Below are 16826 nucleotides of genomic sequence, written 5' to 3'. Positions count from 1 at the left end.
AGACTCTGAGACCAGAGAGAAGAGACGGTGGAAGAAGATTGGAAGAAGTTTAAGGAATATTTGAAAAAAATATTCTAATATTTAAATCTTAGAATAGCTTTGGAAGTTGATATAGGCTGTAGGGTTAGAAGTAGAAGATAGGGTATTTTAAACTAGTATTATTTGTAAGTGATAAAAGGTGAAGTTATTTTAAGTGTGATTTAAAAAAAAAAAGATGGTTAGAAATTATGATATATGTAAACTGCTAAAGATGAAGTAAAATGAAAATCAGATAGGCGGGACTTGGGGAAGCCCACTTAACAATGTTTAGGAAAATAAGGATATGACAAAAATTTGTTTGCATTGTTTGTCTTTTCTCTTTGTGTTTTTTATTTGTGTTACAAAATGAATAAAAAAATGGAAAAAAAAAAAACAAGAGCGGGCTCATGGCAGCCCCTCCATTTCCCCAAGTCCACAGATGGGGCCAAGTTCAGTGTTCAAGCACCTGGTTTATGCAGAAGGTCCCCAGTTTGAGGGGACGCAGGTGGCGCTGTGGGTTAAAGCCTCAGCGCCTAGGACTTGCCAATCGAAAGGTCAGCGGTTCGAACCCCTGCGGCGGGGTGCGCTCCCGCTGCTCGGTCCCAGCGCCTGCCAACCTAGCAGTTCGAAAGCACCTCCGGGTGCAAGTAGATAAATAGGGACCGCTTACCAGCGGGAAGGTAAACGGCGTTTCTGCGTGCGGCTCTGGCTCGCCAGAGCAGCGATGTCACGCTGGCCACGTGACCCGGAAGTGTCTTCGGACAGCGCTGGCCCCTGGCCTCTTGAGTGAGATGGGCACACAACCCCAGAGTCTGTCAAGACTGGCCCGTACGGGCAGGGGTACCTTTACCTTTACCCCAGTTTGATCCATCTCCAGGCTGGGCTGGGAGAGGCTCCTGGCCTGAATCCCTGAAATGCTGCTGCCAGCCCGTGTTGGCAACACTGGGCTAGAGGGACGAGATGGTAGAAGGCGGCTTCCCACGATTTGCTCAGGTGCCCCCGCCAACACAGGAGGGTTGTGTGTGCATGTGCCCACACCATCTCAGAACTGTACTACTACACCCTCAAAGCACGGCAGTGTTGGGAAATTCAGGACAGGCAGAAGAGAGTTGATCTGCAGAACTCGCTGCCACAGGAGGCAGGGATGGTAAGCAACTTGGATGGCTTTGAAAGAGGGTTGGACAAATGTGAAGGCTTCTGAATCCCAGTGTGATAAGACTTCCTGCTTGGCAGGGGGTTGGACTCGATGGCCCTGGTGGACTCTTCCAACTCTAGGATTCTAAGACATGGGCCAGCAGCTGGACTTGCAGGAGGGTGGAGAAGAGGCTGACCACCACTGCCCTCCTGCTGCTGCCTGTCATCTTTCTCTCCTCTCTGTGCTTTATTTAGGCCAAGCTTCTTGCAGCACAGCAAGACCAGGCCAGGGAATGGTGAGCTCTTGTTTTGCTTTGTATTTATGTAATTAAGCTGGATCATTTTGTGATATTGAATTTATTCTGTGTTCACCAAATCGTTGCTTTTTCTCATTTCTGAATTTACAGGCCTGCTCTGTATTTTGAATATTTTTCATTTCCGATGCTCCGCACTTTGGTGTTTTGGATGTTTGCCGCAAGCCACTTTTGGCGGAGCTCGTTGCGCAAAAGCAGCATGTGAGAAAACTCGATCCATCCATCAATCCATCCCAGAAGAGGAGAGTTGCTCTTGCACTCAGGTCCTGCTCGGGGGCTTCCCCTGTGACTGGCCACTGTGAGAACAGGTGAGACATTGCCTGATTCAGCAGGTCCTCCTTCTACTCTTATATTCAGTCCTGGGATGGGAGGCAGCCAAATCCTCGGCCGCAGAGATCTCCCAAGGGCAGAGGGGTCTGGGGACTGTCGATTTGTCATTCTTGGTCCGGCAGCAAACCGCATGGCACGTCCGTGACACGAGGAGCCATTATTGCTTTTAATAAAACATACTTTATTTTAAGTGGCTGTTATTGCATTCATTAGTCTTGCTCGTTTCTTACCTCACTGCTCCGTGACAGCTGGACCTGGTGGCTGGCGGGGAGGGGGAGGCTTCTTTGAAACGGCCGGGGGGCAAAAGCCAAAGGGCGGCTCACACCAGGACACCTGGGGAAAGTGCAGACAGATGACCTCAGGGTGGCTCAGTTGTGGGAAAGTCTTTGTCGACTCAGAACTGGAGCGCAAATATGGTGTAGAATTAGGGCTTAAAACACCCAAGCACTCTACTGAGGGGGTTGGAAGAGTCAGGACAGGTGGAAGCATAGTTCAACTGCGGAACTCCCTGCCACTGGAAGCTGCAGTGGCCAGCGACCTGGATGGCTTTAAAAGGGGATTAGATACATTCATGGAGGAGACGACTATTAATGGCTACTAATCAGGATGGCTTTGCACTGCCTTCACGGTCAGAGGAAGCAATGTTTCTCAAATACCAGTTGCTGGAAGCCAAAAAATGCAGGAGTGTGGCTGCACTTGGGTTGAGATTCCAGGTTCCTCAACCAACCTCTGCTTGGCCACTGTGAAAACTGGATGCTCCATTAAATGGGTTGCTGGTCACACCCATCAGGCTCCTCTTATGAGGCAATGATGTCCTCTTAACTGCTGCATCTCGCAGAAACACCACACAATTCCTCTTGTTGTTGTTGTTGAGTCGTTTAGTCGTGTCTGCCTCTTTGTGACCCCCTGGACCAGAGCATGCCAGGCCCTCCTGTCTTCCACTGCCTCCCTCATGCTAGTAGCTTCGAGAACACTGTCCCACCATCTCGTCCTCTGTCATCCCCTTCTCCTTGGGCCCTCCATCTTTCTCAACATCAGGGTCTTTTCCAGGGAGCCTTCTCTTCTCATGAGGTGGCCAAAGTCTTGGAGCCTCAGCATCACAATCTGTCCTTCCAGTGAGCACTCAGGGCTGATTTCCTTCCGAATGGAGAGGTTTGATCTTCTTGCAGTCCATGGGACTCTCAAGAGTCTCCTCCAGCACCAGAATTCAAAAGCATCCATTCTTCGGCGATCAGCCTTCTTTATGGTCCAGCTCTCACTTCCATACATCACTACTGGGAAAACCAGAGCTTGAACTATACGGACCTTTGTTGGCAAGGTGATTCCTCTACAGATGGGCAAAGTGCCCATCACTGTCCCTGGCCTGGGAGGTTCTATAAATACACAAGCCAGGACTGCTGAATCTTCTCATCTGCCCATCTAGTCCAGCCTCCTGTTCTCACAGTGGTCAAATGTCCTTAAGGTAGACTGCCCCTGGACCTGGAGGCTCCATGAATAGAGCCCAGCTGCTGAAACAGGCCAAAGGGGTTCCGTCTAGTTCAATGTCCGGTTCTTACAGTGGCCAACCAGTTTGGGAGCCAGTATTTAAGAGCCCTCTCCCCTCCGGCCATTTCAAGCAACTGCTGTTCAGAGATGTCGCTGCCTCCGAACGTGGTCCTGTGAGATGCTCAGCCTACCACGAACGTGGTTGCTGCCCACCTGTCTCCCACGTGGCTGTGTGAACAGGCCCTCGTCTGCCGGCTCATCTTCCGTAGAGCAAACCTTTCCGACATCTCTCTTTCCTCCCCTCTCCCCTACCATCTTTCCCTCGAGCAAATTATTCCTGCCTCACCTGTTCACTTAGTTCAACTGACACAGCTAATTGTCTAAAAATAACCCTCTGCTGGTCCCAGATCCGTGTGAAGGAGGCGAGACAGGAAAGGCGAGCGAGCCTAGGAGGTCCAGCTTTCCGCAGCGCAAAGTGTGGGAATGGGAGCATGGCATTCTGGAGCAGCTTTGCTCAAGGACAAAACCAGCAAAACGGGTCGAGGAGCTGATGTTGCTTTTTCGGACAGCTCCTTTGCCAGGAGACCGTGTGGTCCATCTGCCGCCTGCGCGAGAAGCCCATTTCTCCGTGAAAGGGGGTGTGAGGTCTCCTGAGTGCCAAATGTGCTTCTTTCTAAACTATATTGAGGGCTGCCAACTATAACACTGGCCTTTTTTCTTTGTCACACTTTTAAAAGTGTGGTTTATTTCAAAGAATCCCAAAATTGCAGAACTGGAAGGGATCTCCAAGTGTCATCTAGCCCAGCCCTCTGCAATGCAGCAATCCCAGCTACAGAATCCCAGCCGGGTGTTTACTTGGAGTCTCCTTCTTTGCGTTTTGAATCCGCTTGCTTAGCTCCTACTCCCTGGAGCAGCAGAAAACAAGCTGGCTCCATCTTCTGTGATTTAGCCTGAAAGAGAAAGCTCATTTCTGGCGAGAAGGCAGCCCCCCTACTTGGCTGTTAATTGATTGACCAATGAATTAAAAAGTTAATTACATGTGCTGGGCAGTGGGAGAACACAAGGGCCGTGGCTGAACAATCTCCTCTTCTTGCCTTCCACCTGCACCACAAAAGCCAGGAGGATCATAAGAAGGGGACTTAAAAATATCCTAAGTCACTGGTCCCACCCAGCTCAATACTGTCAACACTGAACGGCAGTAGCTCTTCGGGATTTGGGGCTCAGGGGTCTCTCCCAGTCCTACCTGGAGGTGTTGCCTGGGATCAAACCTGCGACCTTCTGCACGCCAAGCAGATGCTCTGACCACCGAGCTGCAGCCCTTCCCTTTATGCTAAAGTAAGATTCCAGTCCTCATGGTGCAGATGAAAAGGCTGCTTTAAAGAGAAAAGCAGGAAGGTGCCATCTAGGGATTCCGGCCATCCCTGGCTGGCAGAGGCTGCCCAGGATTTCAGACATTTAAAGAATCCCAGGAGTTTATCGCTTGCAGAGCTGTCGTTCCCAGCATCCCGAAAAACTGCTTCTCAAGATCCTTCCAGGGGGTGTTAAGGAGAATGGGATTTGCTGTGTATTTTTTGACATGGGGTTTTTCCTTTGGCCGCAGCTCTCTCATGTGATTGGCTGACTGTGAGTCACATGGGAAAGGCATTCCATTCCGTTGTGACTGTTATTCCAGCAACTGTCGTTTTTTAACTGCCTTTTCTGCTCTTCTCTCTCTGTGTGTGAGGGAGAATGGCTGAGAGAGAGAGGTTTATTCAGGATCCTGAGTGCCTGTCAGGGTGATCTGCCTGAAGTGAAGCAGACAGAGGAAGATCCCAAAATGTTAACAGGGAGAATCCTGTGCAGGAACAAAGTGAATAAGCATGAGATTGTAGGTATATTCTCAGTTATATGTTAATGAAAGGAAAGAAAATGAGTCTGGACATTGTATATCATATATGTGTGTGTGTGAAGCTCCTTGATGTGGCATGGGTGTATACACACACACACAAAAGGGGAGCCAAGGGCTTTCAATGCAGTGTGTGAAAGGTAAAGGTAAAAGGTCCAGTCGTGGCCGACTCTGGGGTTGCGGCGCTCATCTCGCTTTACTGGCCGAGGGAGCCGGCGTACAGCTTCCGGGTCATGTGGCCAGCAGGACTGGAGCCGCTTCTGGTGAACCAGAGCAGCGCACGGAAATGCCATTTACCTTCCCGCTGGAGTGGTACCTATTTATCTACTTGCGCTTTGACGTGCTTTCGAACTGCTAAGTTGGCAGGAGCAGGGACCGAGCAACGGGAGCTCACCCCATCGCGGGGATTCAAACCACCGACCTTCTGATCGGCAAGTCCTACCCAAATGATCAAAGGAATGGAGCCCCTCTCCTATGAGGAAAGATAGCAACACTTGGGACTTTTTGGTTTGGAGAAGAGGCAAATCAGAGGAGACATGATAAAAGTTTATAAAATTGTGCCTGGTGTGGAGAAAGGGGACAGAAGTTTTCCTCCCTCTCTCCTAACACTCGAACTGGTGGACATCCATGGAAGCTGGATGTTGGCAGATTCAAGATGGAAAAAAGAAAGCCCCTTTTTTCACGCAGCACAGGGTTAGACTGCGGAACTCCCTCCCACTGGAGGCAGCCACGGCCACCAACCCGGGTGGCTTTAACAGAGGATCAGGCCAATTCACAGAGGAGGCGGAGAGGGCTGTCAGCCACAAGGGCTCTCTGGGTCCCTCCAGAGTATCCCAGGAACTCTAGCCCACCCCTCACAGAGCCGCGACCCCCAGCATCCCTGGCAAACTACGCTTCCCAGGATCCTTCGGGGGGGGGGGAGAGGGGAGCTGCGCGCTCTCGGGGTGGGGCGTGCGGACGCGAGCGAAGACTCATATTTGCTGCTTTCCGCCAGAGGCCGCCATGCCCCTCTCTGGCCGCCAGAGAGCAGCAGTGAGCTTCCAGAGACCCCCTGCGCGCTCCTAACTTCCAGATCAAAGGGAAGGTCAAAGTTTTTGCTCCGTCCAGGTTGGTTTAGCCTAGTGGGCAGGCGGGGGGGGGGTCGCAGGAGGAGAATTAATCCCCTCTCTGCTCCCCCCTCCCTGCCTCTTCCAAGCCCCCTTCTGGGGATTTGGCGGTGGGGGGGGGGATGCAGCCGCGTTGCCATGGAGACCACCGCCTGGGGCAAAGCAAACCAGAGGAGAAATCCAGAATTCTCTCCGCCAGCCAATAGCCGGGGAAGCGAGGCGAGGCGGCGAGGCGGGGCAGGAGAGGGTCGGCCGCTTCAGAGAAGACGTCCCTTGCTTCGATGTTTCCTCTGGGGGGGGCGGTTTGCGGGAAATAGCGGGTGGGAGCCCGGAGGAACGTGGCGCAGTGTCGCCTAGTGGTTAGAGCGCCGGGCTGGGACCCAGGAGTCCGGGGTTCAAATCCTCAGTCGCCAGGAGTGAAGCTGGGGCAGGTCACTGCCTCTCAGCCTCACTTGGGGTGGGGGGGTCATGGGGATCAGATGGGGAGAACATCGCCTGGCACTTTGAGCTTCTTGGAGGAGAAGTGGGATATAAATTATATGCCAACCAGCTGGGCGGGTGGCGGGCAGAACTTTGGGATGGGTCCAAACGGAAACACAGGGAAGGGCAGATGCAGGAATCTAGTGGTGTGGTGGGATTTTTGTGGGGAGGGGTCGGACTGGCAGGAACGGTGCTGGGACGGTGCTGACTGGCACGCTGGCCCTCTACCAACATCAGGGCCCCTTTGGCACGGCTCAGATTTGTGGTGGCTTGTCGTACTGAACACCACAACCCGTGGGTGTGGGGGGGGGTGTGCGAGGGGGCTGGTGTCTTTCCACTCAAGGCCTGGCTTGGGGGAGGCTCCCTGCAAAAAATACTAAAAACACAATACAACACCACACACTAAAAACATCCCTGGACCTTCGGGTGTCTTTTAAAAATGATGTAACTCTTTATCTCCTCGCCATCTGGCCGCCAAGAAGGCCCTCTGCCTGGTTCTCTGGAACTTCACTTCTTGCAGGGGACCCTCGAAGGAGGACCTCAGGGTCCAGGCTGGATGATGGCAGTGGGGGGAGATGCTCCTTCAGGGAGACCCACCTTGGATGAGATTGCCCAGGTAAGAAGGGTCTGTCTCTCTCTCTCTGCTGTTGCCTGTGGGAAGATGCCTTCAACCCTGCAAGGAGAGAAGGGGTGGGCCTTAAAATCTGGCCCTTTCCTCTCCCAGATGTGAGATACTCTGCACAGGCTTGAGAGGAGGAGGAGGAGGAGGAGGAGGAGGAAGAAGAAGAAGAATAAGAAGAAGAAGAAGAAGAAGAATTTGTTATTTATACCCCGCCCATCTGGTTGGGCTTCCCCAGCCACTCTGGGCGGCTTCCAACAAAATATTAAAATACCATAATGCATCAAACATTAAAAGCTTCCCTGAACAGGGCTGCCTTCAGATGTTTTCTAAAAGTCTGGTAATTGTTCTCTTTGACATCTGGTGGGAGGACGTTCCACAGGGTGGGTGCCACCACCAATAAGGCCCTCCGCCTGGTTCCCTGCACAGTGGTACCTCGGATTAAGACTTAATTCGTTCCGGAGGTCCGTTCTTAACCTGAAACTGTTCTTAACCTGAAGCACCACTTTAGCTAATGGGGCCTCCTGCTGCCGCTGCGCCGCCGCTGCATGATTTCTGTTCTCATCCTGAAGCAAAGTTCTTAACCCAAGGTACTATTTCTGGGTTAGCGGGAGTCTGTAACCTGAAGCGCATGTAACCCAAGGTACCACTTGGCTTCTCGCAGTGAGGGAACTGCCAGAAGGCCCTCGGAGCTGGACCTCAGTGTCCGGGCAGAACGATGGGGGTGGAGACGCTCCTTCAGGTATACTGGACAATGATGCTCTCACCATGCGCACCCCAGTCACCCTCCAGTTGCCTCCAGGAGCTGCGCAGTTCAGAGGGCATCTGGTCCCAGACCCAGGGAAACCCCTTTGAGGTGAAAATCCAGCAGCAAAGTACCAGAAAGGTTGTGCAGGAACCCCCCTGGGAGGTCAGAGAGAGCGCGAGAGAACTGCCTTTGCAAGGAGGGAAATAAACTTTGAATTGCCTTCAGCTGGAGGAACCTTTGTCTGCGCCGAATGTCTTAATTCTCTGCCTTCTTCGGCCTCTGGAGGTGATTCAGAGATGCCTGGAGAGTCCTCAAGAGACGCCCATCATCACTAAACTCCTCAGACAGATTTCGGCAACCCAGATGGCGCCTGGACACCCGTCCCCAAATGATCCGGGGAACTCCTGTCTGAAAGCGACACGGGGCTCCAGAGCCAGATCCCAGGTGTCTTTTAAATGTGATGGGGGAGACGACTTACTCCCAGGAAACGCAGGAATGTAGCCATGGTTTTTCTCCCCTGCCCCACAAAAAAAGCTCACAAACCTTCTGATCAAGTCACATCAAGGAGCTTTACTCTCAAGTAAAATGGGCCTGGGAACCTGGACTTGAACCCCTATGTCTGGTTGCCACCCGCTCCAAGCAAGATAGTGCAGTGTAGTGGTTAGGGTGTTGAGCTAAGATCTGGGAGAGACCCAGGTCCCAACGGCCATGAAGCTCACTGTGGTGACTTTGGGTCAGTCTCACCTACCTCACAGGGCTGTTGAGAGGATAAAATGGGTGAGGGGAGAAGTCACCTTGACCTGCTTGGAGAAAAAAGGTGGAGTAGTCCTGTAAAGGTGGAGTAGTCCTGAGAAAAGCAATGACAAACCTAGACAGCATCTTAAAAACCAGAGACATCACCTTGCCAACAAAGGTCCTTATAGTTAAAGCTCTGGTTTTCCCAGTAGTGATGTATGGAAGTGAGAGCTGGACCATCAAGAAGGCTGATCGCCGAAGAATGGATGCTTTTGAATTCTGGTGCTGGAGGAGACTCTGGAGAGTCCCATGGACTGCAAGAAGGTCCAACCTCTCCATTCTGAAGGAAATCAGCCCTGAGTGCTCACTGGAAGAACAGATCCTGAAGCTGAGGCTCCAAGACTTTGGCCACCTCATGAGAAGAGAAGACTCCCTGGAAAAGACCCTGATGTTGGGAAAGTTGGAGGGCGCAAGGAGAAGGGGAAGACAGAGGACGAGATGGTGGGACAGTGTTCTCGAAGCTACCAGCATGAGTTTGACCAAACTGCGGGAGGCAGTGGAAGACAGGAGGGCCTGGCGTGCTCTGGTCCAGGGCGTCACAAAGAGGCAGACACGACTAAACGACTCAACAACAACAACAGTCCTGTAATAAACAAACGAACATCAAGAAGGTACTTTGCTCTCAAGATCTTCTTCTTTGGCGATCCCTCGTAGCCAAGAAAGATTGCCTTCCATAAACACGGTTCTAACAATGAGTCCGTAAGTGCCTGTGGAGGCCAATTCTGGATCCAAATGGGCCAGGAAGGCAAACCTTGACCCTTGAAACGTAGGCCTGGTTTTCCTGCCAGTCATCAGACTGATCCTCAGCTGATCTGCACAGGGAGTGCTTTGTGCACAGAGAATTGGACATGCCCCATGCTCCCTGCTGGCGAACATTCAGGCTTACTCGGGAGTAGCTGCCATTGAGATCCATGGGATTTCCTCCCACCCGGGAAGGCAGCTTCCTAGGCTCCTGTTCAAACCAGCCCTTTACTTAGAACCATGAGGACTAGAATCTTACTTTATTTCTTTGGAAGAAAGGTGCAGCTCAGCAGGCAGGGCAGCTGCTTCCCAGGCAGAAAGTCCCTGCTTCCAAGCAGGGAAGGAGCAGCAGCGCCACCTGGAACCCAGGCCAGCGGCTGCCAGCCCAAGTCGACCACCCCAGAGGCTGAATTCATCATCCCTCCGCCCCTTTGCCATCCAACCACATGGCATCTCCGTGAGGCCAGCCTGGACGACCCTGAGGGTCTCTTCACTTCCGTCATTCTCACATCTGGAGGGCGCCAGGTTGGAGAAGGCCAATGTCCCCAACAGCCCCATCTGTAAGGCCTATGCCTGAGGAGCCTTTAAAGATAAAGGTAAAGGGATCCCTGACCTTTAGGTCCAGTTGCGACCGACTCTGGGGTTGCGGCGCTCATCTCGCTTTACTAGCCAAGGGAGCCGGCGTACAGCTTCCGGGTCATGTGGCCAGCAGGACTAAGCCGCTTCTGGCGAACCAGAGCAGCGCACGGAAACACCGTTTACCTTCCCGCCAGAGCGGTACCTATTTATCTACTTGCACTTTGAAGTGCTTTTGAACCGCTAGGTTGGCAGGAGCTGGGAACGAACAACAGGAGCTCACCCCACTGCGGGGATTTGAACCGCCGACCTTCCGATCGGCAAGGCCTAGGCTCTGTGGTTTAGGCCACAGCTAGACTAAAGGTAAAGGTAAAGATACCCCTGACCGTTAAGTCCAGTTGTGGACAACTCTGGGGTTGCGCCACTCATCTCGCTTTACAGGCCGAGGGAGCCGACGTTTGTCCGCAGACAGTTTTTCCAGGTCATGTGGCCAGCATGACTAAGCCGCTTCTGGCGAGCCAGAGCAGCGCATGGAAACGCCGTTTACCTTCCCGCCAGAGCGGTACCTATTTATCTACTTGCACTTTGATATGCTTTCGGATTGCTAGATGGGCAGGAGCAGGGACCGAGCATCGGGAGCTCACCCCGTCACGGGGATTCGAACCGCCGACCTTCTGATCGGCATGTCCTAGGCTCTGTGGTTTAACCCACAGCGCCACCCGCGTCCCTTTGAGGAACCTTTACACGGGCGTAAATCCGGATCGGGGCCTCCCCTGCCGAGCCGCGTCCACACGTGCCAGAACTTTGCCCAAGTTGGCTGGGAAGCGGGTTGCGCCTCGGCGCCTCCTCCGCCCGCTCCTCCCCCGGAGGCCAATCCGGAGCGCCTCTCTCCCTTCCCCCGGCGCTGCCTGCTTCGCTCTCTTCTTCTCCTCCTCTTCCTCCTCCCTCCATCCCAAAGTGGTTCCCGGCGCGCTCCTTCTTCCCTCCCTCCCTCCTCTCTGCCTCCCTCCCTCCCTCTCTCCTCCTCCTCCTCCTTCCTCCGCCTTTTGTGCTACCAGGAGAGGCGCCGGAGCCGGAGCGGAGCGGGTCCCCCGCCGGACTTGCTGGTGGCGGCGGCGGCGGAGCTGCTGGGCGGACGACGGAGCCCCGAGCGAGCGAGCGACGGACCCCGGCCGGCCCTCCGGGAGCGATGCTGGTCCTGGCCGTCCTGTGGGCCTTCACGGGAGCCGACGCCGCTTTCGCCCAAGGTAAATCCGGAGCCGGATTCGGAGCGGAGAGAGACTTTTCTCTCGCTTGTTTTGCGCCTCGACGGCAGCGCAGAACCCAGGCTGGCTTGTTCCGCTCGCTGCGCGCCGGGGAGAGGCGAGGTTTTTCGCTCCCCTCCGGGGGAGAAAAACTTGGAGGGGGGGGGGAGAGATTTAGGAAAAGTGTGGAGCGGATCCCAGCCAGGACACCCCCAGAAAGGAGAGGCGCGTTCCCACGGGGGGTTGTTTTTTTGGGGGAGGCTCTGTATTTGTAGTGCTAATCGTGGAAAGGGGGTGCAGTCGGATTGAAATGGGGGGGGATGAGCGTCGTTGCTTCCGAGGAGGGGAGTTTGGGGGGGGCGGAAGGAAGGAATGAGAGTCGCTCCCGGCCCGCTTCGGATTTGCAACGGGTGTAAACAGAAGGGGAAACTCCGCGGAAGCTGATGGTTTTTTGGGCGGAGAGGTATTTTAAAAACGGGGGCCCCGATTCTGCGGCCGGGGCGGGAGCGAAACGAGCGTTAAAGAATCCGGGGGGAAAGGGATCGGGCCTGTTTGGAGGGCGAGGGCGAAGTTGACTGGATGAAGCCCCCCACTCCCCCCCCCAAAAAAAGTAGGATCGGGATCCGAGCGGTGGATCGGTCCTCTAGGCTCGCGCATCGCGGGCGAGGAAGGCGGCGGATCCAGCCACGTTTTCTCCCGATCCTCCTCGCTCCCTGCTTTGTGGGCTTCGCTCCCAGGCAATCCGCAGCCTTCGAAAGACCGCGTTACTCGCGAGGAAGGAGCCTTGATCTCTGTGTGATTGCGGGGCGGTGGAGGAGATCCTGACTCGCGAGGAACCTCCATCCGGAAAGAGAGACGAGCCAGCAGCCCCCCACCCCCCAAAACAAAGCCCATCTCCCTTCTTCCATCTCACACCCGCCCCACATTTGGAAGCCAAACTCGGGGGGGGGGGGTTGGCTGATGTGGGGAAAAAGTTGAGGCCGAAAGGGCTTTAAAGGGTTTCATTTGCGGATGGGGGGGGGGGCAGAGAGAGAGAGAGATGGAAAAAGTGAAAGTGACTCGATCAGGGTGCGCGGGGGGGGGGCGATGTTTGAGGGATCCCAGGGGGAGGAGGAGGAGGAGGGAAATGTGTTTTTCCCCCTCCCCTTTTCATTTTTGGAGCCTCCAGGAAAGTTAAAAACATGTCAGGGGGAGGAGATGTGAAGCGGGGGGGGGGGAGGAGGAGAGAGGGGGAGGGGGGAATAGGTTAGGATGGGGGGGGATTTCCCAGGCACCCAAACCTCGCCCCCCCCGCCACTGCCTCCCAATCCAGCCGGAGTGGGAGAATTCTTTCCGAGGCGCGCGCCGGAAAAGATGTGGTCCTGGGGGGCGCTGTTGGTGTGGAGGAGGGACTTGTGGCTCCTCGTTGCGAGCGAGGATGGAGCTGGTCGTGGCCCAAACTTGGGGGGCGGGTGGGGGGGCTGGAGAAGAGAGAAAACGAGGGAGGGGGGTGAGAGCGCCTGGTGCCGGTTTGGGGGTCGGGGGGCGCTGGGGGGGCAGTTGAATCAGCGCTGATGGCCGTACCTCCGCCGTCTTCTCTGCAGATTCGGGGTGGGGGGCTGAGCGCCTCGCCGCCCCCAGCCTGGTGGGATGCGGTTGCCAAGGGCTTGTTGGGGGGGAGCTTTGCCACTCCCCACAACTCCTGGGGGTGGAAGGGGGCGTTGTAGTTCAGCAGCATTGGGGGGGCGCGGGTTCCCCACCCCCTTTACCCGCCTCATCTATTGCCTTGATATCCCTCCTTTTGTTCTCTGAGCTGAGCATGCCCGGGTCTCCCCCCTCCCCTTTTAACCCCCACAACAACCTTGCCAGGTAGGTCAGTCCGAGAAGGATAGAGACTGGGCCCAAATTTGCACCCAGGGCCAAATGGGAAGATGTCTTAGAGTTAGAAGGGACCACGAGGGTCATCTAGACCAACCCGCTGCAGAGCAGGAATCATTCACCCAAGCTGGGACTCGAATCCAGAACCCTGAGAGTCTCATGCTCTACCTGCTGAGCTGTTATTCCTGGTTCAAACCCTGTTGTGTCTCGGGCCCTAGTCTGATGCTCTCACCACTACACCACACTGCCCTCTATGTGTTGTGTGTACAAAAGCTCTGGGTCCCTGTTCTGGAGTCTGTTGTGCTTGAACTAGGTGGACAGCGGTGGGTGAAACCTTGAAAAGAAAGAGGAGGGAAGCTGCTTGGCTTGCAGAAGGCCAGCAGAGTAGAGCTGAGTGGGGCAGGGGATGTCGCCTTGGGCCACTGCTGCTGTGGAACGGAGGAAGAGGAAGGTTCCCTGTGCAACATACTAATAGAGCCTCCCCTTTCAGTGGCAATCTACCCTGGGACGCCACAAAGGCTGGCAGGATTGTGGGCAAGGCTGCTTTTGGCCGGGTGCGGATTTTTGTCTTTTTTGGAGTGACATCCTTGACTTTAGGATAGTCTGTGAGAGGATCACGTGGTGCATGGTTAACCCGTGGAACTCCCTGCTGCAGGAGGCAGTGGTGGCTTTGAAAGAGGACTGGGTGAATTAAGAGAGGAGGAAGGAGGCCATCTTGGGCTACTGTTTGCCCCAGTGGCTATTGTCTGCCTAAACAACTGGAGGCAGCTATGCTCCTGAATGCGCAGCAGTGGAAAGGAGTCCTGAGTTCAGATTCTGCCTGTGAGTTTGCCAAAAGGGGCATTTGGTTGGCCCCTCCGAGACCGGATGGGTCATTGCCCTGACCCAGCAGGCTCTCTTTATGGTCTGTTACCCTATTAGTCTGAGTAGGCCCATTGGAATTAATGGACCTAATACAGACATTCCCTTCAGTTCCATTGGATGGGGTCCAATTCTAGTCTTCCTCCCGAGTAAAGCCCAGTGAATTGGAACACACAAGCCACTAACTTGGGTCCACTGATTTCAGTGGGTCTACTCTTGAGCAGAACTGAGCTGTTTGGCTGTGAAAGGGACTCCCAGGGAAGGCGGAGGACTCTCCTTCACTGGAGGTTTTTCAAGGGGCTGGACTAGAAGACCTTTGGGGGTCCCTGGCAACTCCACAATTCTCCGAGTTGGAATACAACTCATGAGCATGGCTAGCATTGGCGGCAGACCTATTATTGCAATATTTCAAGCCCCTAGCTAAAAGGGAAAAGGATGTCTTCTGATGGGGTGGGGGTCCCAAACTGTGTTTCTCTTTAAAATGCTATAATCTCCCCCCCCCCAAAAAAAATTCCTATTTTGAAGAAAGCTCTGTGTGTGTGTTGGGGAGGGAGAGACTGAATTATTGTGTGTGTGTGTGTGTGTGTGTGTGTAGAAATCTCTGGGCCCTTCATTGGCTGAGATCCCACTCAATTTTTGCGGGGGGGGGGGGAAGCTGCGTTGTCAAGCTCCTCCCCTCTGTGACCATATTCCTTATAATTAAAAAGGAGGGGGAGGGGAGGAGCAGCCTCTTTGCATAGCCTGGAGGGGAAAAGGAGAGAAATTGGGATTTTCAAATGCGGGAGGGGGCAGGGGTGGGATTCGTAGAACCTCAGAATTGGAAGGGACACCCAGAGCCATCTAGCCCACCCCTCTGCAATGCAGGGAGAGAGGGGGACCTCTCAAAGAGAGCCAAAATGGGTTTCTGCTTCTCTCTCCCCACTCACCCCCCACCCACTTCCCTGAGGCCTCCTCCCTCGGGTGGTTTTTCTGAGTTATTCTCTGGGGCTGAGGAGCACAGGAAAGAGCTTTCTATTTAAACCAATTTAAGGAGAGAATGGGGGTGGAGACCAACTTGGGGGGGGGGGAATTACTCTGAAATAAAGGCTTGTAGAAGGAATTGTGTTAATCGGGGAGGTTCCAGAGGGATGGATGTCGTTTTTGTGTGTAATTCTCTTTGTTTTGCTTCCATGGGGTGGTGGGCCCCACCGATGCTCATGAACCCTGGTCCTTGTTTAGGTGCAGGCCATGATCCAATTGGACCGCACAAAAGTAGCTATGGTTTATGCCAGATATAATCCAGGCGGGAGTTCTTCCCCCCTGGCTCCCCGGATGCTGTGAGACTACAATTCCCATCGTCCTGCGTCAGTTCAGTTGTCGTGGGTGATGGGAGTTGTAGTCCGAGGACGCCTGGGAACGCAAAGTTGGAAGGACTCTGATCTACATGTGTGAGCTTAAAACACACACGCCACTATTTCAAATTCTCTGGATCAGGCCAAAGGGGAATTCTCTTGCTCAGCCTCCTGTTCCCACAGGGGCCAACCAGAAACCTGCAGGCGGGACCTGAGTGCCAGAGCAGAGCTCTCCCCACTTAGGATTCAGAGGGAGAACAGAACAATTGTGGCTAATAGCTATGGAGTGTCAATATCGAGTTAAGGAGGCATTTGGACTGGGGCAAACTGGCGGCAGTCCCAGGTGTTAGAGGGAAGGATGTGGGGGGGGGAGATATCTGGGGGGGGTGATGCAGGGCTGGGGTGGGACTCTGCGGCCGATCACCTGCCTGGCAGGCAGAAGGACAGAACTTTCCCTGTTATTATACAGTGGTACCTCAGGTTACATACGCTTCAGGTTACATACGCTTCAGGTTACAGACTCCGCTAACCCAGAAATAGTGCTTCAGGTTAAGAACTTTGCTTCAGGATGAGAACAGAAATTGCGCGGCAGTGGCGCAACAGCAGCAGGAGGCTCCATTAGCTAAAGTGGTGCTTCAGGTTAAGAACAGTTTCAGGTTAAGAACGGACCTCCGGAATGAATTAAGTACGTAACCAGAGGTACCACTGTAATGAAATGATTTTAGATGCTGTATTATTTTACTGTTGTTAGCCACTCTGAGCCCGGCTTCGGCTGGGGAGGGAGGGAGGGAGGGAGGGATATAAATAAAATCTTCTTCTTCTTCTTCTTCTTCTTCTTCTTCTTCTTCTTCTTCTTCTTCCTGTTATTATTATTATTATCACAAGGACTCGAGGGAAGGCCCATGGCACCTGCGCTGCATGCAGAAGGTCTCCCACATCTGGGGAGGGGGCCTTGCCTGAAACCCTGGAGAGCCGTGGCTGCCAGTCAGTGCAGGCATCTGAGGCCCTGACTCGGGGAGAAGGCAGCTCCCTAGGTGGGAGGGCTGGAGCTCAGTGGTTAGAGCACCTGCGCTGCATGCAGAAGGTCCCAGCCCAGGCGCATCTCTGGAATATCAAAGGAGCCGTGCATGTATTGAAATTACCCTGAGAAATGAGTGAGTGTTTACTGGGGGGGGCAGATGCGGCTGAGGCTGAGCAGGAGGCAGGGGCGGCTGGGCGCTCGCTTGTGTGGCGAGGCTGGATGAGCCTCATCACTCTTCATTTCTCGCTAAATAATTTTCTGTATTTTATCTAAATGAAAGT

At 54.0% G+C, this 16826-nt stretch overlaps 2 protein-coding genes across 2 annotated transcripts in view; one reads left to right on the top strand and one right to left on the bottom strand.

The window, feature by feature from the left end:
* LOC310833251 (uncharacterized protein) overlaps window positions 1–9171 on the bottom strand; it is a 79999-nt gene extending 70828 nt beyond the window's left edge. Inside the window, exon 1 of the mRNA XM_083715834.1 lies at window positions 9020–9171. The gene's annotated coding sequence lies outside the window, so the exon portion shown is untranslated. The remainder of the gene's footprint in view (window positions 1–9019) is intronic.
* Window positions 9172–11281: 2110 nt separating this feature from the next.
* Window positions 11282–16826, top strand: part of KIRREL1 (kirre like nephrin family adhesion molecule 1) — a 100942-nt gene continuing 95397 nt past the window's right edge. Inside the window, exon 1 of the mRNA XM_083715667.1 lies at window positions 11282–11478. Within this exon, the coding sequence (XP_083571793.1) occupies window positions 11421–11478 (58 nt within the window). The 5' untranslated portion in view covers window positions 11282–11420. The remainder of the gene's footprint in view (window positions 11479–16826) is intronic.

This window comes from Podarcis gaigeae (assembly GCF_964106915.1).
Source record: "Podarcis gaigeae genome assembly, chromosome: 16".
Classification (NCBI taxonomy): Eukaryota; Metazoa; Chordata; class Lepidosauria; order Squamata; family Lacertidae; genus Podarcis; species Podarcis gaigeae.
The sequence above is the reverse complement of the archived record's forward strand: the minus strand, read 5'-3'. Positions and strand labels throughout refer to the sequence as shown.